The sequence below is a fragment of the Neurospora tetraspora genome (genome assembly GCF_033439725.1).
Source record: "Neurospora tetraspora strain CBS 560.94 chromosome Unknown B0H65scaffold_3, whole genome shotgun sequence".
NCBI classification, from domain to species: Eukaryota; Fungi; Ascomycota; class Sordariomycetes; order Sordariales; family Sordariaceae; genus Neurospora; species Neurospora tetraspora.
The window spans coordinates 1,863,256-1,885,399 of NW_026944385.1; the positions used below are offsets into that span (position 1 = coordinate 1,863,256).

At 53.1% G+C, this 22,144-nt stretch overlaps 9 protein-coding genes across 9 annotated transcripts; 5 read left to right on the forward strand and 4 right to left on the reverse strand.

Moving 5' to 3' along the window:
* The first annotated feature begins 205 nt into the window (after window positions 1-205).
* On the forward strand, window positions 206-1,412 carry B0H65DRAFT_461447 (uncharacterized protein). The gene is made up of 2 exons (XM_062826597.1): window positions 206-228; window positions 404-1,412. Exon 2 carries the CDS (start codon window positions 560-562, stop codon window positions 1,175-1,177), a length of 618 nt encoding a protein of 205 aa, XP_062682885.1. The 5' UTR covers window positions 206-228; window positions 404-559; the 3' UTR covers window positions 1,178-1,412.
* A 202-nt stretch (window positions 1,413-1,614) lies between these two features.
* B0H65DRAFT_156095 (uncharacterized protein) lies at window positions 1,615-3,527 on the reverse strand. Its single transcript, XM_062821162.1, has one exon. It carries the CDS (start codon window positions 3,264-3,266, stop codon window positions 1,743-1,745), a length of 1,524 nt encoding a protein of 507 aa, XP_062682886.1. The 5' UTR covers window positions 3,267-3,527; the 3' UTR covers window positions 1,615-1,742.
* Window positions 3,528-6,468: 2,941 nt separating this feature from the next.
* Window positions 6,469-7,513, reverse strand: B0H65DRAFT_461450 (ribosomal protein S26e). The gene is made up of 3 exons (XM_062826598.1): window positions 7,163-7,513; window positions 6,997-7,099; window positions 6,469-6,854 (listed from the first exon to the last, which is right to left on the reverse strand). Exons 1-3 carry the CDS (start codon window positions 7,311-7,313, stop codon window positions 6,749-6,751), a joined length of 360 nt encoding a protein of 119 aa, XP_062682887.1. The 5' UTR covers window positions 7,314-7,513; the 3' UTR covers window positions 6,469-6,748.
* A 122-nt stretch (window positions 7,514-7,635) lies between these two features.
* B0H65DRAFT_461455 (ubiquitin-domain-containing protein) lies at window positions 7,636-8,790 on the forward strand. The gene is made up of 2 exons (XM_062826599.1): window positions 7,636-8,485; window positions 8,542-8,790. Exons 1-2 carry the CDS (start codon window positions 8,111-8,113, stop codon window positions 8,629-8,631), a joined length of 465 nt encoding a protein of 154 aa, XP_062682888.1. The 5' UTR covers window positions 7,636-8,110; the 3' UTR covers window positions 8,632-8,790.
* On the reverse strand, window positions 8,785-11,010 carry B0H65DRAFT_461457 (chitinase). Its single transcript, XM_062826600.1, has 2 exons — window positions 9,837-11,010; window positions 8,785-9,723 (listed from the first exon to the last, which is right to left on the reverse strand). The coding sequence occupies exons 1-2, from the start codon at window positions 10,512-10,514 to the stop codon at window positions 8,908-8,910; spliced, it is 1,494 nt and encodes a 497-aa protein (XP_062682889.1). The 5' UTR covers window positions 10,515-11,010; the 3' UTR covers window positions 8,785-8,907.
* Window positions 11,011-12,282: 1,272 nt separating this feature from the next.
* Window positions 12,283-13,341, forward strand: B0H65DRAFT_547616 (uncharacterized protein; the record flags this gene model as incomplete). The annotated part of the gene is made up of 2 exons (XM_062829529.1): window positions 12,283-12,675; window positions 13,132-13,341. The coding sequence occupies 2 exons, from the start codon at window positions 12,283-12,285 to the stop codon at window positions 13,339-13,341; spliced, it is 603 nt and encodes a 200-aa protein (XP_062682890.1).
* A 125-nt stretch (window positions 13,342-13,466) lies between these two features.
* B0H65DRAFT_547617 (uncharacterized protein) lies at window positions 13,467-16,564 on the forward strand (the record flags this gene model as incomplete). Its single annotated transcript, XM_062829530.1, has 3 exons — window positions 13,467-13,835; window positions 14,981-16,290; window positions 16,513-16,564. 3 exons carry the CDS (start codon window positions 13,467-13,469, stop codon window positions 16,562-16,564), a joined length of 1,731 nt encoding a protein of 576 aa, XP_062682891.1.
* A 147-nt stretch (window positions 16,565-16,711) lies between these two features.
* On the reverse strand, window positions 16,712-18,313 carry B0H65DRAFT_507814 (uncharacterized protein; the record flags this gene model as incomplete). The annotated part of the gene is given in 6 exon segments (XM_062828171.1): window positions 16,712-16,918; window positions 16,979-17,268; window positions 17,332-17,442; window positions 17,510-17,835; window positions 17,892-17,972; window positions 17,988-18,313. 6 exon segments carry the CDS (start codon window positions 18,311-18,313, stop codon window positions 16,712-16,714), a joined length of 1,341 nt encoding a protein of 446 aa, XP_062682892.1.
* An 807-nt stretch (window positions 18,314-19,120) lies between these two features.
* On the forward strand, window positions 19,121-21,252 carry B0H65DRAFT_507815 (uncharacterized protein; the record flags this gene model as incomplete). The annotated part of the gene is made up of 5 exons (XM_062828172.1): window positions 19,121-20,317; window positions 20,339-20,594; window positions 20,657-20,826; window positions 20,885-20,977; window positions 21,037-21,252. The coding sequence occupies 5 exons, from the start codon at window positions 19,121-19,123 to the stop codon at window positions 21,250-21,252; spliced, it is 1,932 nt and encodes a 643-aa protein (XP_062682893.1).
* Between the last annotated feature and the right edge of the window lie 892 nt (window positions 21,253-22,144).

Here is a 22,144-nt window from a genome sequence, read left to right on the forward strand (position 1 = left end):
CCATGAAGCGGATCGGAAAGAAGCTTGGACCTTGTCCCGTCCAGCTCCCGTTGTATTGCCGAGTCAAAGCTCCGTCATTGTATCAAGCTCGTCCCGTGTAGCCGGCTCCGAATTTGAAGGCTCGATATCTGAGCTAGCAACTTTTGGTTCAAGTTGAAAGATACCAAACGGAAACTTTGAGGACAATTGGAAGCCGAATTTGTTAGCTCGCCCATCTTCTCCGTGTCAGTGCGTACCTGCATCTTCCCCGTAATCCCGCAAGGTCCCCACCGAAAAAAAAGCTCCCCCGCGACACGCCCGGCCGCCGAGCGAAGACGAGAGAACCTCAACGAGCTTGTCTCCATTGGACAATTCCACTTTCTTCAACACTTCAAACTCACCACCTTTTGCCATTGCCATCCAGACAACACCCAAGCTTCTAAACACCGCCATCACGACAAGCGAACAACAACCTATAAACACACACACACACCCATACGCAGCACACCTGCGCATTTCCGAGAAAGACAAAGACAAAACCATATCTCAAACCCAATTGCCAATCACAAACCGCAACACCATGTCGCGCGACCAAACACCAACAACAACCCCCGACGCCGCCGCCCGCTCTTGGCTAAGCGGCGGCTCTTCCCCTTCCTCTCCTGCTCCCTCCGCGCCCTCTCAAGACCTTACCCCCCCGACCGGTCAACAACCACAACAGACACCCCCTCCCCAGGGACAATCACCAGCAGACGCCGCCCAACAACCACCCCAACCCACCAAAAAACAGCCCCAGCACACCAACCGCATCTCCCTAACCGAAGCCGTCTCCACCATCACTCCGACCGACTTCCTCTCGGTGCACGAAACGCCCTGCGCACGCCAGGGATTTATGACAGGCATCGGCTCGGGCGCGGGCATCGGCGCGTTGCGGTGGATCATGGGCTTTCCGATCCCGAAAGCGGCCAACTGGGGCGTGGGGTGCGGGATCGTGGGGGCGATGGCGCACTACGAGTACTGCCAGTGGCAGCGGAGGAAGGAGAAGGAGAAGATGCAGCGGGTGGTGGCGGTTTATACGAAGAAGCAGGCGGATAGTAGGGCTAAGGAGGCGAAGGAGAGGAGGGAGAAGATGGAGCAGCAGCAAGGGAAGGAGGGGGAGGTGTCTGGGCAGAAGAAAAGTTGGTATAAGTTTTGGTGAGGTGGTGTGAGGTGGGATGGAGGGCGAGGAGCATACTTAGTGGATAGGAGGTTGGATGTAGGATATGATGTGTATCGATATCTGGGAAGTTCTGAGGCGTTTGGACATTTACGTACAATGGAAGCATGGTTATGGCGCATCACGGCAGCGAGTTCAGCATGTAAAAATTTATTCTCCAGGGACAAAGGCGTGCTTCTACGCTTCGAAGTCATGATAATCAATGATATTAAGCAATGAAAATACACGCCTCTAGAGTACTCTAAACTCGAGGCGCCCCAGTTCTGCGAAAAAGTAGAGTAGAGACTCATGTGTGAATCTGTCCTTCTCTTCAGGTATCCTACATTCAAACCAGTCGTACTCCATACTCAAGTGAAATTTCCCATAATCCCTTCCGCCGGCAATTATTTGCAATTGACGGCGCCTTATCGTATCCGGTCCAATCCCTCACCCAAACGCCAAACTTGCCAATGAACTAAGGTAAGCCATGAGTTGTTCATCCCAACCGAATAACTTGCTTGCCTGACAAACAGAAGAGCCATAAGCGAGAAAAAAAAAGGCCCGTCCATCAAGCCTCAACCACAGCAGGGTCAGCGCCAGCGCCAGCCATACCAGAGACGCTTGTATCACCACCACTTCCATCATCCCCTCCTGAACCTCCTTGACCCTCCGCCGCAGCTGCCGTCTCAGTCTGCGTCACACCCTCCATCGTCGTAACCGGTGGCGGTGGCGGCATCTCAACAACCGTCCTCGTCACCGTCTCCAAAAACCTGACCCTTCTCTTCTCAGCCTTCAGCTTGCCCTTAGCAGTCGCAATGGCATCCTTGCCCTTGGGTCCAGCACTACCACCTCCACCACCCTCAGTGCCGCTCCCCACCAATCCGTCAGCACCCGCTCTTCGCTCTTTCCTCCTGGCGCGAGCCTCGCCCATCTCGCGTTTGCGATACTCGGCCAGCTGCTTCTTGCGCTTCATCCTGCGCGCGTGTTCCATCTCCGGGGTGGGCTTGAAGCCGATGCCGTTGATACCGGTACCGTCATCGTCGCTGTCGTCCGGGTCGTAGACGGTGATTTCGGAATCTTGCCAGGTGAGGCTGGCGCGGAGCGGATCGATTATGGTAGGTGAGTTGGGGGAGGACGTCGAGGTGGATGCGGCCGGTTGAGGTTGGAGGGGAGGTGATTTCGATTTGCGAGGCTTCTTGGTTGCGGCCGCTGCTGACGACGATGACGGTGGAGCCATACTGATGTTGGCCGGCTTCGGCGCTAAAGGTCTCTGGGTTGGTGTAGAATTGGGGTGACCGACCGCTTTGGTGATGGACGAGAGGGGCGAGGAAGAGGGTATTTGGATAGCGTTGTTTGGTGTTTGGGTGTCCCTTGTACCGCTTGTTGTGCCCATGTTGTCGGAATGTTGATTTTCGGTGGGGTCCATATTGAACTGAACGCCCTTGGGCGCCAGTCGCCGCTTTGGAGATGGTCCATCCGGAGTAATGACCGCGCCTGATTGTTGACTTACGGGAGTCGAAGGCGGTGGCATTGAAGAACTTGGAGTCGCTCCGGCGGCTTCAAAGGGTGTCCTGCCATTGTTCGTCGAAGCGGGAGGCCGCATTGGGGTTCCGGCAACACCCGTCATGTCAACGTCTCGATCGGGGAGTTTGACTCGTTTACGGGGCCCGTCTGGTCGCCCATGGTCCTCATCGACTTCCTGCATGTCTCGCGACCGTGACACGCGTGGGAAGGGGTAGCCAAAATACTGCTGGTGAGTTTGCGACGATGGTTGCTGTGGTTGCGACAGGGACGGTTGCGACGCCGTCGACACTGATGTTCGCACAGGCACAATGCCTCCACCACCAAAGACCCCACCGGTAGAGGTACCGCCGAGGCCCCCGCCATTTAGGAAGAGGTGCTGTAGCCTGTGTGCTACAGTGGTCCGCGGACTCTTACTGCCGTCCTCAGCATCTGTGGATGAGCCGAGTTCGAATGTGAACTCCCCTGTCAAGCCAGTCAAGGCCCTGGTCTGGTTGAGGTTGGGAATTGTCGGTTCGAATGGTAAAGGGCGTTTCCGCTTGGGGGTCGAAAAGGAAGATGGGGCTTCCATGCTTAGCTGGGGTTAAAGCTAGATAGATACCCAACACCGTCGGTTGTGAAGTAAAGATGATGTGGTGTTGCGGCTACAGTTGCTCTCTTCAGCTTGCCCACCAAGGCGGCGTGACGGCGTCTCTGCAAGGTACGTTGCCTGTGGGTGGGCGATAAGGATGATTGATGCAAGATCCAAGGCGATTGGTAAACCTAGTGGCGGCGGCGATGCATGGCGTGGAAGAAGAATCCGAGTAATCAAGAAACGCGCCAAGAGCCAGTTCTTGAAGCAATGGATAAGTTGATACTGGAAGATTGTCGAGTTGGGTATTAGTGAGTAGAGCTGTAGTTGTACGGAGGGTTATCTTGGTGAAGGACGGTGGTTGTTGACGTGCGCCCTTGCTTTGACTGCTTGGTGGGCGGTCGGTTGTTGGCCGGATCGCCTGTTGTTGGAAGAGGAATGGAATGCAGTCAACCCGATGGACCGAGGGAAAGCATCGACGGGAAAAGTGGAAGGAAGAGGAAGCAGTGAAGGTGCTTCCGGTTAGTAGAACCTGAAGCTTGATAATCCCTTCGATCCGGCGGCCGGAAACTGGTGGGTGTTGTCCATGGCTGTCTGGCTCCTCCCCAATGGATCGATCAATGGACGGGACCTGGTCCTGGACGAACTGAGGTGACAGATCGGAGTGACGCTCCCCTCGGAGGGTTCCATAGCTGGCCCCGCATCCCGCCTCGTGGCAGCCCAGCTTACCTAGGGTTCGCCAGGGTAGCTCGGCAGGCAAGGGACAGAGGGACCAGACCTCGCGCGGCAAGGGACGGGAACTATCCCCACATGACTTCTTCCTGTACAACCAATCAAAAAGCTTGTGTCTTTCTTTCTTGGTGGAAATCATCGAGGAATTCGAGTCGTGTACACGTCCTTCTTCTTTGCTATCCTCTTCATACCTGCCTTGATATTTGTGCTACCTCGAATGGTTACCCAACAGCCTCATATCCAAGCCCAACACTGACGTTGCTTGCGGCGGCTCCTGCCACGTTTCTGCCAGGGCAGCCACTGTCCGCTATTTGATCACCAAGGGCGTTTGTGAGGCTGAATCAGTCCAATAATCACAGTTGAACGGTTCAGCATCATGTTCACACATCTGGAGAGGTGACGTAGGAATATTGATCAGTCGAGGCTGTCATCTTCAGATGCTTCACGTTCATTAATTGACTTCAGATGCTTGCAAGACCAACATCAACCTAAGGCGCATCGTCCACGGAAAGCAGGCCTTTCTCTGTGGGGGAGATATGGAATATTTCACAAACTATAAACTCGCAGACACGAAAATGTCAGCTACTGTCGGCTTCTCATGACCTTCCGTAGAAACTCGAGACATACACCACCTTAGTCTGCAGATGATTCCCTAAGTCGGCCACATACTTTTGAAGCTCAAGCAGATAGAGCAGCGTGATTCTCAGCTTCGGGCTTCCTAACAGAGTTGTCTCGTCAGTTGCGTTAACTCTACCTGAAGGATCAAGTATGAAGCGGAGTTGGGGAATATATTTTAGAGACCTGGAATCCGACTTTCTCGAGTTTTTACACCATCTACTCAGGAGGTTGTATTTCTGAATTCAATATCACCATTGAGACTTGTGACCTCATAAGAAGGTGTTTTTTCCTAATCATTTCGGATCAGAGTTCGGAGCATAGCTCAAACCATAATTCTCAACCTTCGCTACAAACATCATCACCGGATTCTAGCTAGACAAAATAACGAGAATACCTACTCCCGTTGTGTCAGACGTGTGATCATATAGAAAAACCGATGTCTTAACTTTCCTTATTCTCATTCTTCTATCTCTCTACTCGTATTATAGAATGCTCTTGCTATCTCGATGAATCAAGCGTTACACCGAACAATTTCTATTGAACGACATCAACCAACACCATGATTATGGACCTTATTCTGGAGTTTCCAATCATCGTTGCAGCGGTGGTCTTGTGCATCTCAAGTACAAGTTCACAGCAACTGTCAAGACTCGAGAGCAAGCGTCGACATCGCGACCATTTGAACCAGGAGCCAGGAGCGTACAAATACCAGCTCGACAACGCAAAGCTCTAGCAACAACACCAACATCATCCAGCCAGATCCAGCTGAACTAAAGGACTGTCACTCAACTTTTCCCCAGGCATCCCACGGTGGTTCGATGTTTGGACTGGTGAGGTGTTGACTTGAACGTTCCACTGCGGGGAGAGACGTTGCTTGTCCAGATGAGCACCGCCGTGATGCTGGGCATAAGGTATCTACGGTGAAGATCACAACGTTGTTGATGAGCATTTCCCTATTTCAGGCTTACCGATATACTACGTAGGTAAGCAGAGTATGCAGTTATTGCCCGTTGTTTAGAGAACTCCTCTCCTAGCCTATATATCCTGGGAGTTTCTAGGGCGTGTACTTCGTCTTGTGTTCGAAGCCGTGGGATTCCCCTTTTGCACCCGGCCACTTGTTTCTATCAGCTCTCAACATGATGAGAGGTCAATACCAACAATTGGAATAAAAGGTACGACCTGTTGCTTCGCTGTCAACGTGAACTGTCCCCATAAGTATAAGTAATGTGGCCATGGAGAGCTTTCCGTCCGTAGCACCGTTCGCGTTTTAATCGCCCACTTCCTCGATTGTTGACCCGGCATCATCACGGCCATTACCCTTCCGTGGCATGGATAGCCTGCTCGCCACAATGTTCGCAGCGAGATCTGAGCAGCTAGGAGAGTCACCTTGACGGTCCAAAAGATCCGAGGCTGCCCGAAGTGCCCAATAACCGGACGCCTTTGAGCTTGAAGATAAACTCCCCAGTGGTTGCTGCCCCAAGCTTCCCATTTAAACCTTATGCAGAACGGCACGGGAAGGAGCCGAGCACAATCACGTCCGTCTTTGCGCCCACGTCCTCGGGCATCACTCGACGGTTCTCTGCCCGGGGCGATTCAACCATATCGGCATGCGGCTGCTGTCGGTGTGTCGTGAACGGATTGGTGAGATCGAGTTGCAAAGCGGCAAAGTCGAGAGGCCAAGGAACGGAACACGGCCGTGATGTTGAACAAGTGTCGAGGTCAAAAAAAGAGGTTGACTGGAAAGGGCGAGCAATCAGATATGTCGGTTGACGAGAAAGACCCTAGAAGCAGTAAAACGCGATTCTCCAACATCAGAGGCAGACAGCAAGCGGGAGGCACAGGGACAAGGAGGTTGTTCATCAACAGGTGCTCATTATTGGTAGACTATTGGCCTGGTATCCCTTTGCTGATCGAAGGAACCCATGCCATTCCGATTCCGTTTGTGTATCCGGTGGTTGCCAGCTCCTTTGCTCCTATGCAAAAAAAGCGCCATGTCATGATATCATTTGCCTTTCGGCCTTGTGTTCAATCCATATACCCCCCAGAAAATCGAAATGCCGACCAATGCAGAAAACGCCTGTTAACCCCGAAGCTGGTGTTTCGCAAGGAAGTCGCTGTCAAGGTCGCCTGATTTAGGCGGTCTTAGCACCCTGGGTAGGGGTGACCTTCTTGCCGTCCTTGTTGTAGCGGACACGCGGGGGAGGAGCGCGGTTGCGGCGGCCCTCGCGGGAACGGACACTATAGTCATCATGTCAGTGGGACGGACGGGGGATACTTTGTAGAGTTTTGGCGGGAGCAGAGGTTCGACCAAGGTTCATCTCAGCCGCCCACGTCGCTTTGGAAGCGAACGTGGCTGTCCCCGCCTGGCGGACAAACGTACCGGACAATCTTGCCGTGAATGGCGCAAGAGACGCAGTACTGCAGCTTGAGGTACATCTTGGGAACCGTGTACTCAGCGAACACCGAGGCATCCGAGATATCACCTGCGGGGGAGAAGACATGGTCAGCAATCGTTGTTCATCAAACCGGTGGTGTCGTCGACGTACGGATGGCAGCGGACTCAACCATGTTGCGGATGGTGAAGCGCTTGATGGCCTTGTCCTTGGGAGTGCATCGCGAGCAGTTGGAGCAGCGGATGGGCTTGACGTGGCCGCGGCCCTTCTTGTTGCGGCCGTTGTTCTTTCTCTTCTTGACCATCTTGGCGGTGTCTTGAGTGATACGGTTCTCAAGATGTTGCTGTCGATTGGAAGGACGGGAGGAGGAATTTCAAGAATTCGACAAAAGGCAAGACGTGCAAAAGTACGACGGGCGGAGCGTGGGTGCCAAGCGTTGTGTGGGGCCCACAATTTGGTACTGGTGGTCTGTGCACCCGCACAAGTGGGTGCTTGTGCTGCAAGTGTTGCCAGTGCCAGAGGGCTTCAAACCCACACTGCAGGCGCTGGGGCCAGGTGAATTGCAGCTTGGCCCCAGGGCTACCGCTCCCAGAAACCCTAAGGTTCCTGCTGTGTGCGAGCCGCCCGCCCAAGTCAGCTGACTCCGCTTTTGTGTGGGGCACGGTTGACAAAAGAAATCCGCCTTTCGCGGCCGCCTTCAAATCCCGACTTCTTTTTCTTCTCGTCAAGCACCTTCACACCGAATCTACAGATTGCTGAGGAAGACACCCGTGTCTAGGTACGTCTGCACGATGCTGTGATGAATCGTGGTGCTGTGCTCGGCTTCTACACCCATCTTTTATGATACCCCCCTCGTTCTTGTCATTCACACAAGTCGATATTTTCCATGATCGCTTTGCTGGGGATTTCTCCCGCGGGCGGGAGGAAGGGAAGATAACGATATTTCCACGCTTCGGCGCTTCCCACACCCCATCCCCAGTCAAACATCCTTTGCGCGTTTTAGCCGGGCGCAGCATCATGAGGAATCGCAGGAATCGCAACCTCTCCTCTGCTGTGTCTCTGTCTCTCTAACACTTCCCTACCACTTCTCAGTAGGCAATCATGCAGATCTTCGTGAAGACCCTCACGGGCAAGACTATCACCCTTGAGGTGGAGTCGAGCGACACCATCGACAATGTCAAGCAGAAGATCCAGGACAAGGAGGGCATTCCCCCTGACCAGCAGCGCCTGATCTTCGCCGGCAAGCAGCTCGAGGATGGCCGCACCCTCTCCGACTACAACATCCAGAAGGAGAGCACCCTCCACTTGGTGCTTCGCCTCCGTGGTGGTGCCAAGAAGAGAAAAAAGAAGGTCTACACCACCCCCAAGAAGATCAAGCACAAGCGCAAGAAGACCAAACTCGCTGTGCTCAAGTACTACAAGGTCGACTCCGATGGCAAGATCGAGCGTCTTCGCCGCGAGTGCCCCAACGAGACCGTGAGTTGCCCTGTTTATTCACCAAAGCCCATCATTCGCTAACCCAATTTCTACAGTGCGGTGCCGGTGTCTTCATGGCTGCCATGCAGGATCGTCAGTACTGCGGTCGCTGCCACCTCACCTACGTCTTCGAGAAGAGCTCTTAAATTGCTGGAAAGCTTAGGGGCATGATCCGGGACGGGGAATGACAATACCACATCTCGCTACGATTGGGACTTCATGTATGGCGTTTTGAGCGGACATCAGGGTACCTTTGACTGGCGAGGGAAAGCAAAAATGGGAATGGCATGACCGACTTGACCGAATCTTTGTCTCTTGAAATCCGCTGCTGACTGTGATTGTGAATATGTTTATTTACTCTGGCACTACTACATATCCCGACGGCATTCACCATCCGACACATCGACATCCACGACTACGACCTAATTTCCCGGAAATCCTGCCCGCAAGTTGTCATACTTGGTGTTCGGGTAGTCGATGCAGTTCTGATCCCAACGCAACGCCTGCAGGCCGCCAAAGCCCTCGACGACGGTGCCAATCAAGCTATCAGGGCCTTCCTTATCAGCACTGCTCTCCCACCACATGCCACCACCGAGGCCTCTCTCCCGGATATACTCAGCCTTCATCCTCGCCATGCCAGGCGTATCGTAGCTCACCAGCGTCTTGGTCCCCGGATGATAGCAATACGTAGCACCGGACTCGTAATCAATGCGCTCCTCGGCTCCCTCCAGCGGCAGCTTCTTATAATCATGCACGCCACTCTCCCACGTCCCCTCACCAATACCACTATACGGCTGCCCCAACCCCTCGGTATTCTGGAACGCGCGCCCGTACAGCGGCATGCCAAGGACAATCTTGTCGGCCGCCACGCCCGTCGACAGGTAGTACTCGACAGCGCGCTGGGTGCTGAAGGGCGTGGCAGCCGGGTTGCTGTTGCAGTGGAACAGGTTCGCCTGGTGGCCGGATACACTGTCCCACGAGCCGGCGTAGTCGTACGCCATTAGGTTCCAGAAGTCTAGGTACCGGTCCATTTCCGGCAAGTCCATCTTCTCGTAGTTGTGCGGGCCGGCGGGGCAGGCGACGCTCATCTCGAAGTGCGGGTTGCCCGGCACGGTGGAGGCGTAGACGTCGAGGGCGGAGCGGCAGGCGGCGAGCAGGGAGACGAAGTCGGCTGCTTCTTGGGCGTTTTGGGGGTATTCCCAGTCGATGTCGAGGCCGTCGAAGCCGAGGTGTTTGACCTATTTTGCGTAAGAGTGTTAGTGAAGCTATCCCTGGCGAAGAAACATGGAATGAATGGGTGAACAGGTAATGAAGATAGATGAGAGATAGACAAGAGTGAAACCAAACGTACAAGCTCAACAGCACTCTCAGCAAACCTCCTCCTCCCCTCTTCTTTACTCGCCGGCTCCCTGAAATTGCTGCTATACGTCCACCCGCCAATCGACAGCAGCACCTTGAGGTTGCGGTTGCGCCGCTTGAGCAGGTTCAGCTGCTTCAGGCACCCGTACAGGTTCGTCCCGGAGTCGTTCCAGCTGTCTCCTTCCCAGTGGATGTCCGTGTCCGCCCACTGGTCGGTCAGGTAGACCTCGCCCGAATCTGGACGCACGTTGGCGAAGGCGTAGAGAATGTGCGTCAGCTTCTCGACGGGCAGGTCTTGCGGCCGGTGCTTGCGGCCGTAGATGGCCCAGTTGACGAAGTAGGCTACGGTGCGGTAGCCGGTGGAATCTGGACCGCCTCCCATGGTTGTTGATGTGGATGTTGGTTGTTGTTGTTCGGTAGTGGTGCTTGTTTCTGTTGTGGCTGGAGTGGTTGAAGTGACGGAGGATGGTGCTGGTCCTTCGTCAACAGAAGTGATGGTGGTCGTGACTGATTCCGCAACGGTGACTGTAGCTGTGGTTATGGCTGTTGCTGTACTCCAAGGCGGAGGAGGAGGTTGACGGCCAAAGAAGAGGAGGACGACGAGACTTATAAGGAACAAAGCGGCGGGCTTCCAAACGGATCTATTACTCGGGGCTGTTGATGATGGCATACGGCACAGCCCTTTTGGATTTCTAGGATTACAGAAGCGACCGGACCCAATGGGACGGATAGGATTCGATGGAGATGGATCTCAATGCGTCTCGGCAGCCGGCTTGGCGCACCTGGAATGGATTGCTGGACTTGGGATTCTGGGATTAAGTGGACGAAAGGGGATGTCAGGAGAGGGGCTGAATGCTCTGATGGGTGGGGTTTGTCGGTTGATTGGAGTTTTCTGTGACTGTTTGGCGATGCGAATTGCGCCTCGTTTTGCTGGTCCGGCAGTGTCCGGTTCAAGTAGTTAAGGTGGTCTGCTTGAAAAGAGTGGTTGCCTGTGGTCACGGTGAGGCAAGGAATCAGTTCAGTCACATCGTCCGTACCTTGGTGCCCTGGCCACTGGGACCTGACTGGGGGACTGATTCGATGCCCTGGTTTGACCTTTTTTGGGACCTTGTAGGGTTGAGTCCTCGTGCTGTGACGACTGGCGATCATGAAGCATGGCATGTCATAGAGCTGAGAGACACTGGGCTAGCCAGGGGTCCAAGGCTTGGCGCTGCGCCACTGTCTCCGCAGAACGGATCCAGTCGTTCAAGTGGCTGAGAGGCCTCACAGTGGATCCACAGATGACGACGACCCAAACTTTGGGAAACCAAACAACGAAAGAGATGCACAAGTATCACCAAGTCGACTCGACAATATGTGCCATTGTTTCTGGTTCTCAAGACGGCAAATTCGACAAGTCGCGGCGATATGACGTTACACGCAACATTTTGAAACAAACTGTCGTGAATTATTCTTCGCGGAAATAGACTTGCCGACTTCAATCCAGGTGCTTCAGTCTGCGGGAGTCTTCGGAGCAATGAAAGACGAAAAGATGGAAGGAAAATAATCCGGTGTTAAACAAATCATTCCTGGTTTCTTGATCACTACAACCATTTATTTACAATCAGCCATTCTCAACTTTCAACGACAGTCCAGCCTTCAGGCCCGCCATGTGGTTCGTCTCAAATGTTTCCTCCGGCAGGGTTCGAGCTTCATGGCCGTCGAAAAGCATCAAGTCGTCATCCAGCCGAACAGTTTTGGCATCCGAGAACGTGTTCCTCGTCCGAACGGTCGGCAGCTAAATAAATTCCTCCGCACCACATCCTGTCCTCTCTTGCAGATCCAAGCTGTGAATATTTATAACAGTGAATTTCCCAGCTACGGAGAGATCTCGGAGGAGCGTGGCGAGCGGAGATGCACCGTCTTTGCATCCAAACCGGCATATATTCCGTTGTATGTGGTTTCCGGTGTACATGTCTGCGCCTTACATCTTGCCTCTCCGAATCCCACGTTCGGGAGTGACTACGGTATGAGAGCGACAGCATCAATTTCGCGATTGTCCGACACATTCACTATCAGCCCGACTTCCGCATATAAACATTCCCGTCGGATGCCCGATATCATGATCAAAATGTCGGACTCCAAAAAACGTCGTGCATAAACACCGGGCATCCGGCGGTGTTGCATGAGCGGCCACAATGGTGAAAGAACGAACGTGTCCTTAAATGTTCAGGATGGGACTGATAAAGTCCCCCTTCTTTTCTTTCCCTTGCGCACTTGATCATTTACATTCAAACCGGCAAAGAGAGAAAGACCACACCCCGTCACATCAGGAAAGTTCGGCCATAAAGTCGGACCAAAGAGCACGACAACATCAAGGCACAGAACAAAAAGTAAGTTTATTCCAACTATCGAAAGACAACAGCATCCTCAAAGAACAACAATATTGCTCAGTCAACATGTCAAACGAGAACCATCCACCCCGAGTGCGGCGCGTTACCCCGATCTACTCAACTTTATCTTATGCTGAGATCGTCAAAAAGGGATTGTTAGCAGACCACCAACCACAAATTCCGAAGGAGAACGACAAATCCGGATCGCACGCCGAGCATACCGTCACGATGCCCACGGAAAACGGCAAGTCCCCGTTGTCCTACGCAGATACCCTCAAGACGGGCCTGCCGGCACCCAAAACATCCGACCAGAACAACCGCCCCAGGTCAGCGGGTGAATGTTCGTCAACGGTGTCGTCGAATGAAGACACACAAACCACCCACACCACCCAAGGGACCTCCTCATCTCGGTCAACGGTAGCGCCTAACAGCGGCACCTCCACGGATTCCTCAGACCAGGTCAGTCAGGTTCTTTTCTCTTTTCTCTTTTCTCTTTTCTCTTTTCTCTTTTCTCTTTTCTCTTTTCTCTTTTCTCTTTTCTTTTTCTTTTTCTTTTTCTTTTTCTTTTTCTTTTTTCCTCCTTGCTCTGCCAGCAGAATAGCCTCCAAACTTTGTGCTTGCTAGGCATTTTGCTGCCGTGTTAGATGGACCGGAGGCACCAGATGATGGCCTATGACGAGAAATTCGACTCCAACGGAGATGGCAAGAGATGCAATTATGCTAAGTAAGGCATCGATAAGCCATCATTTTGTATGGCAAGGATCAGACAGCCCTGGCCCGCCCGGAAAAAGGCAGAAGCAAGATGGCTGGCTGGTTTTGTTGTTCTACACGCGATCAATCCTTTTATTATCCCCCCCATCTCATTGCACAAGAAACGAAGAAAAAAGGCTAACATCCAAACAACCCCCTCCCTAGCCCCTTGCCGCATCCCGGAGCACTCAACCCGTCATGTTCCTCCGCAGCGTGGCAGCCAACTGCGGCTGCCTGTATATCGCCGAGACGGGCATCAGCGGGCATCCCTCACGCGACGACCTCCTCGAGTCGGGCTTCCCTGTGAGAGGTCGCTGTCCGAAGTGCAACGTCCTTGTGACCGAGATTCGGGGAGGCGGTGGTCACGGAGATTAGTCAGCCGCCGGAGGAAGAGCACGATGGGTATTCGGAGGACGTGGAAGAGACCTATATCGGAGAGGATGATTTAGATGATTATGAGTCGGGTGAAGCATCCCAATCGTAGGGCGGTTGTGGTGAGCATGCCGAGGGTGACTATGGTGGTGGAGGACTATGGGGCGATTGTTGCGAGGGCGTGGAGGACGAGGATGGTGTGGATGTGGACTGCGAGGATGGTGAGGAAGTCGGGGTTTGTTTACGGTGAGGAAGACGAACGAGTTTGGCGGCAAGTTGGGACGACTCTCTCCACGGAGAGCAATCATTCAGCCAAAAGTTCAAAGTCGCCATCGCTCCTCGGTTTAACCCGCCCGATCATGGAAGGCATCGTCATTGCCCTGGTCCCCCTAGCCTTGGGCGCCGGCGCCGGTACCACCCGACGCTGGGAAGCGAAGCACTGCCCCTTTCTCAGGAGATTTCGGGAGGCCATGGACAAGGAAAAGAGCAGGGAGACGGTGGAAAATAACGGTTGTCGTTCCAGTGACAAACTGCCAAAGCGTTCTGTATAGTTTTTTTTTTTGTCTGGTTTTTTTTGTCTGTTTTTTTTGTCTGTTTTTTTTTGTCTGTTTTTTTTTGTCTGTTTTTTTTTTTTTTTTTTTTTTTTTCATTCTGTTCCTCTCCTGGACGAAGAGTGATAGTGGAGAGGGACATACCTGTTGGGCCGCAAGAGTTCAGTTGGAGGTCATATAGCACCTTCAACCACAGCGAGCGTCCCCATCTACCCTTCTTTGGCTACTACCTTAACGAGCGTCAATTATCACAATACTTATTCCGGTATTATCCCAATTCAAGTACCAGGTATCTGTCTGAGACGGGATGATCCGAGTGTGCTTCGGGAGTTGGAGCTAAAACCGTGAACCAAATAGCGATTCGGTAAGTAGTGTATCATTGTGTACCCTTCTCCATCTTTAATTCAAACCACATTATCAGCCAACGGCTTTGCCTTGTCCTGACGGGATAGACAGAAATTGTGTAGGTAAGTACCGTACACACCTCGTTTGACTCCTCCAATTGGGACTGCAGATAGGCGCGCTGCATGACAGGACTGCAGTAGTTGCTTCCTTGCAAGTGGAAGTATCAGGATCGGGCAGGAAGTGCGGGGGGCGGGTGAGCACGTCGTTCGACTTTGCAATCTTCAACTGCCCTTGCGCAGTGGTTAACGAAATCACCGAAAGTCTCGAATAAAGGGACTTCAACTCATCCTACTATGAAGTGGAAACAACACGTATTATAACCGCAGAATATCTGGTCAGCCAGGTAGGCCGTGAAGCCAAGGACCTGGACGAGCGGACGTGGTCATTGCTGAGATACCTCTACCGCCATAGGCATTCCTCTTGCAACGCACCGATCCCGCTTGCACGCTCGAGACACTCGACGAGAACAACATGTCACATATAGAGAGAGACTATACACATAAGCCGATGGATCCAAACGAAGCTCAACCTCGACTGCGGTCCCTCTTCCGAACCGCCTCCGTCGTAGTTCGTTCGTTCTGCTTCCTCCTTAGTCCCCATACCCCAGTCTCCAGCTAGTGTCGGTTCCCTTCCCCTCTTCCTAGTAGCAAAGCTAACCAACTCCTCCTCCTACAACACCCCTCCAGGAAGTGGAAATATGCCGTCTAAGCGCCATAGTATCCTGGCTTCTCCTTCACCGCATCCTCCTCGATCGCGGATTCCTCCTCCGCCATGAACGCCCACGTCGAGGTATCTTCGGCCTACGGCTATGGCCAACCAGCACCGACCGCCGCGTTGCCGCCATCATAACGCTCACCACGGCATTCTGGTTGATCGCCGTCATACTCGAAGTCGTCGCTAACGCGCCGTCAATCCTCGAAGCCTTAGCAACCCTCTCTCATGCTCCCATCCTCCCTTCCCTCGTCCTGCTACTTTGGTACCTCCTATCCGCCGCAGGCCCGCGCCTCTGGTCCGGCTCTCGCCTCCGGGGACTTTACGACTGGACTTCAGCGCTGCAGGGGCACCCGATGCTTTTATACGCATTCAAGTCCCTCGTGATCCTCATGGTCGGGGTCCCAGCGTTCGCTTTACTTGCCACATCTGCTGCCAACCAGGGAGACATGCTCCACGGCATCCTCTCCCTAGCAGGCCTCTTCCTCTTCCTCTCCGACACAGTTCTCCGCAACCCTTACGCCCACCACGCGCCCCATCGCCACGGTCCCGATGCACTCCGCATCATCCTCCCGACCACCCACCACGAGGGCACAGTCTACGTGCTTCCAGATTTAGACTCGAACTCAGAAAACCGCGGGTTTGACGCGGTATGGTCGCCCAAGATACCAGATGAACATCGCGCGGCAGACGGGGAGATTATGGCGCTGTTCCAGCGGATGCGATCGAACCGGTGGGCACGAAGCGAGCCTCTAGAACGGTTGCGGGAGACGTTGGCGCAGTTTTATAAGCGGGTGAGCGTTGATGGGTTGGCGACGGAGCATGTGGAGAGGTTGGCGCGATGGATTTATGCTGCTCCGACGACGACGACGACCGGACATTCGAATGAAAAGGTGAACGATAACGATAAAACGAGCCGGAAGATCGAGTGTCTTCGAGCTCCCGGGACTCATCTTATTGGCCGCGACTTGATGTTTGCCCTGTGTCATGCTGAGTACATCGTTTTCATGGCGCAGGGGCAACTGTCTCCTGAAACGAGGTCGAAGCTCGGTACCTTGAGATTGATGACAAGAAGCGGTGCGGCGATGCAGTCGACAAGCGACAAGGTGGAAGCTATAGGATATGCCAATACGGGATACGTAGGCTACCGGGATGCGGTGGAACACGTCTATGCCATTTTTGGTTACTCTCCCAGCGAGATTGACCGGTCGGCTCTCGAGTTTAGGGGTGTACAACCGCCTCGCTTCTCGTACGCACTTGATGGAAGCCCGGATACCATCGAGGAGTACGTTGGCGAGCTGTGGGATCTGGCTTGTCGTCACTCTGAGTCAACCTTCAGTGCCTTGTGGTTTTTTACAACTGTGTGGTTCATGGAAATTGGAAATGTGAATGGGTTTTACATCTTCCCTTTCCGATGCCAATCTCGGGATGGGGACCAAGTCTCTCAGCACATTGTACTCCGGCAACTCTTATGGGCCGGGTGCGTTTCACAGCTTGTCTCTGTTAGCCCAGTGCTTTTCGGTGCCTTTGTGGCGGGATTCATGTCGCGAACCCCATGACATGTCTGTTGACGATGCGAAGGGTCGTTGATATGGGCCGCCGGCCAACGGGGGCAACCAAGGATGCTCGAACTGTCGCATTGTGGAGCGAAAGCCGAAAGAACAAGCCTTGCCTGTTCATCTTTCGTTCATCGTGCGCTGAAAACATCAAAGCTCCAGCTTGAAGGGCAGGGATCCTGCGGTATCTTCTTCAGTAATGTCTTTCTCCTGCTTGAGGTCTCCGGCAAAGTTGAAGATCTGGTCAGTCTCGTAAATGTCGTCTTCCATAACGCGATAGAGGACCTCGGAAGCCTTGCCCTGGATGTTTACGGATTTGACCTGAAGCTCTCTACCCAATAGCTGGAGAAAGTATCCCTGAATCGGTTACCTTTGTTAGTGTCGGTCACAACACCTTTGGAGAGGGTAATAACGTACAGCACCGGGGTATCCGAACTTGATCGGGAACCACACAGTTTCTCCATCGAGCTCCGTAAGGGCCTCGAGGACAGGGAGATTGAGCTTTTCTGCATCAACACGCTGCCCTGCCTCACTGCGAATCAGGCGATGGAAATTGTACTCGATTCTCTGCAGAGTGTCTGCTGGCAAAGGACGCTTTACTACCGGGCTGAGAATGTCATAGAGGTGAAAGACTGCCATCTCGTGAGCAAGTTCGAGGGGGGTCAAGTTGGGGTAGCCGAACTCGGAGGTCCTCGTTCGGAGGGTTTCTGTTCGTCTGTCAAAAATTGCTCTGAGCGGACCTCCGTCATAGGACTATGTGGGCGACTTACTGAAAGCTCCATATTCCAGTAATCTCTCAACGACATGAACTGGCGCATGATGATATACTGCTTGGTGGAGAGGAGTCCACATTGAGAGGTTGTGGTACTGCGCTCGATCTTCTGTGTTTGCCGTACGTATCAGCCTCTTGTTTCGCACTCCTCTTTGTCCAAATTATGATCCACTTACTCATGCGTGGCGCATTGCCCCAGAACTCACCAAACGCCCGGAACCCCTCCTCGAGCTTGTTGAAGACGACTTCCCAGTCACCCCAGTACACGGCTTCGGATAGCTCGTTCCGTAACTGGAGATATTCCGGAGAGTGGTGGTCGGTGATGGTATGCCCAAGCCAGGTCCGAACCCTACTTGCGGGCTCTTCTGAGCTGTTCCGTAACGTAGAGACGTCGGAGAGGCGCTCCTCCGATCCCTGGCAAAAGGCGATTGTGATCTCAGACCGTTCGTCAGATGACCTTGTGAGCTTCTGCAACTCTTGTTGGGTTCGAAGAAAAGTCAACCTGTTATTTGTTGTTAGCGACGAGATTCCCTCATGACAGACAAGACTCTGACTTACGAGTTGAGCATCATATACGAGTTGGTAACCTCCTTCTCCTGTTCCGCCAGCTTGCGAACAAGCTCCTCAACTCTTGAGTGGCTCATCGACCATCACAACCGTCTCGCAATACCAAACCGAGATTGACCGTTGGCAATGGTCGATGCCTCTTGGACCAGCTCTTCCAGAGTTCGGTTGAGTCCATCACAGGCAGTGATAAAACTTGCAGCAATACCGGAGTCAGTTGACTTCCGAAGCTCGATGAGCGTCATCTTCATTAGTTCGATGCGATTTCTTGTTCGTCCGACCAGATTGAGGATCTTGTTGAGATCCTCTCTTGCCTCTTTGACCGTCACATAGAATCTTTTCAGGACAACGACGGCCTTGATGCAGAGGGTGAGGGACTCGGTTGCGACGGCAATGCCAGTAAGTACTTCGGCCATGATGTTGCCTTGTGGTCAGCCGTTGACCACTTTGGTGTCTAGGTAATCGATGTGGCTCTTTGGTTAATGTGCAAGCTCATGCAAGGAAGGGAATATAGGCTGAAAATGGCAAAGACTTCCGTTCTTCCTGAGTTCTGGATCGTGGATGTGGGGCCTTTTTGTTCTCACCTGCCCATAATAGAGTTGTGTGGTTGATATCGTGGATGACTGGCGTTCAGGATAAACAGGCTGGCCGCTTGCGGTTCGTGGTGGCCGAGGCTGTCCCATCTTGGTACCTGGAGATTCAACGTTGTGGCTGCTTCTGTCTGCCTTCCCATGCGGAGTGTCGGACGTGATGGATATGATCATTGGGCGATACCGCCTATACAAGTAGACCGTGCGCCACATTCAATGCTCAAGCGGTTTTGTGACACCCTCCAGACCTCAGCCCAGGCTTGGCTTGAGGATATGGGTTGGAGAGTGACTCAGTTGCGAGGCTTTCTGCGCAATGAATACCCAAGTTGGGCCATCCGTCTTCCCAATCATCACAGCAGTCATTGGTATTGCATGATGGGGGAGCCTTCTTTTAGGTGGGCGGCCTCCCTCTTTCCACTCTACCCACGACATCACTTCTATCCAAATAGAAGCTCACGAGACGAATGTACGGCTATGCTGTTTCAGAACGGCGACAGCTCGTTCGAACTTGCAAGTGCCCATACTTCTAACTTGGACCGACAAGTGTGACATACGAACTCAGCTAAGCCATTCAGCCAAGAAACTTCTTGAGAACACTCACCGAAACCAGGGACACAGCTTACAAACGCCACCATGCCTCGTTTCAAACCCACCTCGGCAGCCAGGGCGAGATTCTCGGCACCACTCGATGCCGTGAACCTCCAGACACTCAAGTCCGGTTTTTCCGGCCAGGTTGAGCGTGAACGCATGTCCCGACTTCGGAGTAAGATTCAAGAGGTGCGGAATGCTTGGTTGGATAATGACACATATGCGCAACTCGTGGAGGCCGTACGGAGATGGTGCAAGCCTGAAAGGCTCCCGGAAGAGGTGCGCGAACCACTTGAACGGCTGCTGAGTGGTTACCGCGACTACGCAGACGTTTCGATCAGTCGCCCTTCCAATGCGCACGCTACCCGCAGCAGCGAGCAGTACGATGCCTTGGAGATGTACTGTTCTATTCCGGGATACGACTACCTGTTCAAGCTGGTCAGCGACACCCTCCGTACGGAATTCCTGACGATTGACCTGTATAACCTCCGACTGTCTCAACTTGGCGATCCGCGGTATGGTAATTTTGAGGGTCTCACGCACCGCGGAATGCCCGTCTACCAGGAAACTGTCCGCTTCTATGAAGACATCATGCGGAACCCTGACTTGACGATGCGCAGCTTTGCTATCCCTTTGGCCTTGACGTCGACCAGTGCCGATCCTAGGGTCATGGAAGACTTCGCTACGAAGAAGTCACCGGGGAACGAGCGGTTAGTGCATATGCACCTTCAGGTCCATACGAGGGGCATCGATGAAGGCCTGCTTTGGGCATATCGGAAGCGATACCCGGACAGCGTGGTCACTTCCATCTGTGCCATGCCGGTGGCCAATATTTCGCCGGAGGGTGAAAGGGAAATTTTGCTCAGGGGTGCCTTCTTCCAGTTATTGTCTGTCACCACCAAGCAAAGCGGAGGGGACGGCGTGCCCGTTGTTCAAGTCATTGTTGTCACTATGAACTCCAATCGCGATCACTCGACTGAGTCTTCCTCAAACGTTGACGAGAAGAGAGTCCAGCGCGAGATCTTCCGGCGGCTTGTTGATGCATCCAAGTATCGGGCATGTGCAGAGCTGGCGGCAGAGTTCTCTCCTGCAGACGTGCAGGGATACAAGATGTTGGCAGACAAAATGTTGAACGAGATTCGTGACATGCAGGAACTCGACTTGGAAGAATTCGACGAAGCATCTGCCGGTGCGCTTGGCCTCGAGAAGGAAGATGTGGCGGTATGGCTGGGTGGAAGATTGGTTAGCAGCTATCCAAGTTAGTATGCTCTGCGGCGCAAGCAGTGGCATCAAGCGCTAACGAAGAAGGACTGGGTTGGGGCTCTGAAGACACTCAATAAAGAGTACAGCTGGCGACAATGTGACTGGTACAACACTGGGCCGTTGGATGCCGAGGGCGATGGTCTTTCAGCACTGCACATAATTGCTAGTAGCAGGCCGCCCGAAGACAAGTACTCTGAGGAGCACCGAGCGTGGGAAGAGCTCGTCGAAGGAGCTCAAGCAGATCCTCGTGTGTGGAGTATGTTGACCTATTATTCCACGACGTTGTTTCAAACATTAGCTGACTGCGCTGATATACAGAGACCTTGAAGTCCTTTGAAGAAAGAGCGAAGACGGCACGGGAGACTTCATATAACCAAGAGCTGGCGGAGGCATTCAAGCCGGAGATTCTGCATCATGTGGAGGAGAGAAGGCTCGCTCACCTGGAAGAGCAGCTCCACAGATTGATGAAGGATACTGCTGGTTCTCTTGTAAGGTCCCCGAAACACGGTTCGTCGGATGTTACATAGCACTGACCCCCAGAGACAGGTCGACCCTTCTCGCTTCAGGATACCACAGCTGTCGTGTTTGACAGAAATGGAAGACCCAAGGTTGTGGATCCCAATACCACACATGTACGGAGTGAGTACCGAGTTTACTCTTCACATGCTCGTGTGGTCTTGGCTGACTTGCTTGTTTAGGGTTTCATGGTTGAGTTACTTCGATCCGAGGAAGCTCTCCGGGTGACAACTATCGAAACCATTGCTGGTCAGACTGCCCCTCAGTCCACGATACGGGTGTTGGAATCCACCCCGATGAGCTTCGGGGCTCTTGAGGTGGAAAACTTGGTGACAGAAGATATTGCAAAGTTGACTGTCCAGTTGACTGTTATTCCGGTTTCTGAAGAGGCGGTTTAGGTCTAGAAGCGTTTTGGGGTCACAACCATTGTCACCTCGTGCTGCAGTGAGGTAGCAGACAGTCTCGGCAAAGGAGCGCATCTGCGGTGCTGGGCCAGTTACATCAAGCTCGTTCGCGTAACGGAGGGGGTTCCGGGTTCCCTGTCGTGGTGGCCTTGGAAGCTCGATTGGTACATTTGGCTATTCGCTGTGGTAATCGGCGTGGTGTGATTTATATCTGCGGGGACTGGGAGAACATTGGTGAGGGTGACGGTGTTTTGAGGAAAATTTAAGCGACGGCACTGCAGACGGGATTTCTCGAGCGGTCAAAGCTCCCGTTCGCTTGACAGCCAACGGTTACGGGCCGGTTCCTTCCCGGTTCCTTCAATGAAAACTCCAACAATGGGAACACAGTTCCTTCCTTCTCTACTACACAGGTCTTGGCAGAGACTGGAGCCAGTCGTTATTGCCGCGATGGGAGGACATTGGACACTGGAGAATCTAAAATCTTAGGTAACTTTGAACTGAGAGGAAACAGAAAAAGTCTTGAGGCTCAAGTTTTCCAGTCGCAAACTGGAAGACCTGGTCAACTTCCCCCTTATCACACCCATGCTCTGAAGCTCAGACAAACTCTTCCGTCAACCCTCCATTGGATACCCAGCTTTTGTCTTTGTGAACAGGGTTACCTTATTCTCAGGCGTCTTTACCTCGTCTCCCTGGCTTTGTTCAGACATGAGATCGTACTCAACACTATTTTCTGCGACCTCTTCCCGCTTTCTGGGCACTACCTCTCCCGTCGTAGCAAAAGCGGCTCCCAAGGTCTTGAGTGGCAGCCCAGGGTAGGACCACAAGGTACCACGCATCTTACTTGCATTCAAGTATTATGTAATAGGCATCACTATACAAGACACCA

What these genes read in the sequence shown, in the direction of transcription:
- B0H65DRAFT_461447 (XM_062826597.1), top strand. Translation starts at nt 560, where the DNA reads ATGTCGCGCGACCAAACACCAACAACAACCCCCGACGCCGCCGCCCGC.
- B0H65DRAFT_156095 (XM_062821162.1), bottom strand. Translation starts at nt 3,266, where the DNA reads ATGGAAGCCCCATCTTCCTTTTCGACCCCCAAGCGGAAACGCCCTTTA.
- B0H65DRAFT_461450 (XM_062826598.1), bottom strand. Translation starts at nt 7,313, where the DNA reads ATGGTCAAGAAGAGAAAGAACAACGGCCGCAACAAGAAGGGCCGCGGC. An exon ending in GGTTGAGTCCGCTGCCATCC is followed by an intron (nt 7,100 to 7,162) that starts GTACGTCGACGA and finishes TCTCCCCCGCAG; the next exon opens with GTGATATCTCGGATGCCTCG. An exon ending in ATTCACGGCAAGATTGTCCG is followed by an intron (nt 6,855 to 6,996) that starts GTACGTTTGTCC and finishes TGATGACTATAG; the next exon opens with TGTCCGTTCCCGCGAGGGCC.
- B0H65DRAFT_461455 (XM_062826599.1), top strand. Translation starts at nt 8,111, where the DNA reads ATGCAGATCTTCGTGAAGACCCTCACGGGCAAGACTATCACCCTTGAG. An exon ending in GCGAGTGCCCCAACGAGACC is followed by an intron (nt 8,486 to 8,541) that starts GTGAGTTGCCCT and finishes CAATTTCTACAG; the next exon opens with TGCGGTGCCGGTGTCTTCAT.
- B0H65DRAFT_461457 (XM_062826600.1), bottom strand. Translation starts at nt 10,514, where the DNA reads ATGCCATCATCAACAGCCCCGAGTAATAGATCCGTTTGGAAGCCCGCC. An exon ending in CTGAGAGTGCTGTTGAGCTT is followed by an intron (nt 9,724 to 9,836) that starts GTACGTTTGGTT and finishes TACGCAAAATAG; the next exon opens with GTCAAACACCTCGGCTTCGA.